The 2,133-nt window shown below is 42.3% G+C and overlaps 1 protein-coding gene across 1 annotated transcript; it reads right to left on the bottom strand.

Annotated features, from left to right (window-relative positions):
* Nucleotides 1-259: 259 nt before the first annotated feature.
* Nucleotides 260-1,676, bottom strand: LOC121963914 (ectonucleoside triphosphate diphosphohydrolase 4-like). Its single transcript, XM_042514147.1, has 4 exons — nt 1,509-1,676; nt 783-886; nt 576-635; nt 260-488 (listed from the first exon to the last, which is right to left on the bottom strand). Exons 1-4 carry the CDS (start codon nt 1,526-1,528, stop codon nt 268-270), a joined length of 405 nt encoding a protein of 134 aa, XP_042370081.1. The 5' UTR covers nt 1,529-1,676; the 3' UTR covers nt 260-267.
* Nucleotides 1,677-2,133: the final 457 nt, after the last annotated feature.

Consider the following 2,133-nt stretch of genomic DNA (forward strand, 5'->3'; position numbering starts at 1 on the left):
TTTAGAATTTTTCCAAACTATTTTTCCGTTATCCGTGACAACGCACAGAGCCGACTGTAAACGGACAAGAGGCCGTGTGATGCAGACTGCAGTAAAAACCTGCATATTATGAATACGCTGTGTAGATGCCCATAAAATGCTCCTAAAACGGAATAATATATATTCTACACATCTTAATCGGAAAAAGGCCTAATTTGGATTATCCAAAGAAAACATGCTGTTCTCACGACGTCAAATTTAGAATATTGTCGTGTTCGGTTTAATAGTTCATGTGCATGTGAAAGTATGAAGATAACAGTAAACTCCTCCAGTAACAGACGTCTCGCTGCACTTTCTTACTTCCTGTGGTGAACTGAAGGTGATGGCTCCGGGCACCTCATAGGCGATCTGCAGCGAGGCTCCACCCATATCCATGATGCCCACTGTGCGCCGCCTGCTGATTGGCTGCTGGTTCTGAGAGCCCGTCGTCACCTCGACTGTGGCGTCCTCTGAGGAACACGGAGGTAATCTGTGGTGTTATTGTGTTATTTTGTTATTGCGAAAATATTTGGTGTTAGTTTCAGATTCACGCTCACCGTCATCAGCGTGATCGAAGCGGCCCAACACAAAGTTAATGCCAATCCACGCGTACACTCCTTCAGGGGTTGAGAGGAAGCAGGAAGCCGATACGGAGACAAAAACAGACAGGAAGCAGTTAGAAACGCCAGAGAGCGATATTTCAGTTAAAATACTGTAGCGTCAAACCAGCATGATAACAGCATCACAGTGCTCCTCCGCCTCACCTTCTTGTTTCCCAGAGATCACCTCAACATGAGAGCGCGAGAACAGGAAGTCAAACTCCAGAGGAACGTCAGTGACCAGGTCCTCCAAGATGGCCGCCTGCTGGCTACATACAGAGACACGAGCCTATTTCACACATAGTTCCCAGAAATCACTGGAGATTTTCACTATTCACACATGCATTAAATTCAAGAACATTTCCATCTTGAGTCTCTCCACGCAGGTCGTGGTAATGCTGGGACAGCTTTGTAATTGCACTTTTCTCATCCTCTGGCATCTGTTTGTCTGGTTATACCTGTTTCGTTTTCTTACCGCTCTCTGGCAACATTTACACGCGATATGCGATATTATTAGGTGCACGTGTGCAAAAAGGTCGGCCATCTCTGACAGCTAGCTACGGCTACACCACTTGGACAAACCACGTATTTACCGACGCAGTACAAGGTCCTGGTAAATAAACAGAAAGTGTATAGGAAAGATGCAGATTTCATAAAAAACTGACTGTAACTCGTTTAATTCTGAACAAGTTTTTATGAAATTTGATTTGTTGAAAACATAGAAAATTAAAAATGATACTGGTTAGTTGTTGGAATTAAATTCACTTGCAGGGTGTACCAAATGAGCTCTATAGAAACAGTGTTTAACTATAAATACAATTTATCTTTTCAGTGTGCATATATATATATTTTTTTTAACCACGTGTAACCACAGACTCATCGTGTGTCTACCTCTCCGGCAGCAGCCTCATGCCAGCGGTGCAGAGGATGTAGAGCGGCGTCTCTTTGTGTTTGTTCTTTGGGACGTGAGCAGCAGCGAAGCTGAGGAGAGGATGGAGGTAGTCACTGGCCTGCGTTGGTTTGTTCGCCAGCGTGGAGATACCTGAGAGAGACACCGAAACACACGCATTTAACACGATCAGGTAAAAAAACTAAACTAAACGCACATTTGTTTTCACAAAGGAGCAAATTCTACAGACAGAAACTCTCTCTATTAGAAGAGACCAGCATTTTGTTTTTAGTTATTCATAGTCGAATTCTCCAAAAATTGTCCTCATATTTAACATCACTAGCTGAACGGAGAGTTGGAGCACGAAACACAAAAACCACAGGACTGATCTGTGCTGCAGGTTCCTTGAATAAACACTGATTTGGGAAATGCTGCTTTTAGATTTATTGCATCATACAGTTGGAACAAACTGCAGTTGTACCTTAAAGTTAAATAGCCTGTTTCCATCTATCTATCTTTCTGTTTATATACACATATATGCAGTATTATCTATGATTTATATGGTACATTTCAATTGTTTGTTTTATGTCATTACTTATGTACTCTGGTCTCTGGTCTCCCCTTTTT

Source organism: Plectropomus leopardus, unplaced genomic scaffold (genome assembly GCF_008729295.1).
Source record: "Plectropomus leopardus isolate mb unplaced genomic scaffold, YSFRI_Pleo_2.0 unplaced_scaffold13240, whole genome shotgun sequence".
Classification (NCBI taxonomy): Eukaryota; Metazoa; Chordata; class Actinopteri; order Perciformes; family Serranidae; genus Plectropomus; species Plectropomus leopardus.

Bases quoted from the DNA above. Each gene is read 5' to 3' on its own strand.
- LOC121963914 (XM_042514147.1), bottom strand. From the start codon at position 1,528: ATGAGGCTGCTGCCGGAGAG. The intron at 887-1,508 runs GTAGACACACGA...CTCTGTATGTAG, and splicing joins ATGAGGCTGCTGCCGGAGAG to CCAGCAGGCGGCCATCTTGG. The intron at 636-782 runs GTGAGGCGGAGG...CAACCCCTGAAG, and splicing joins GATCTCTGGGAAACAAGAAG to GAGTGTACGCGTGGATTGGC.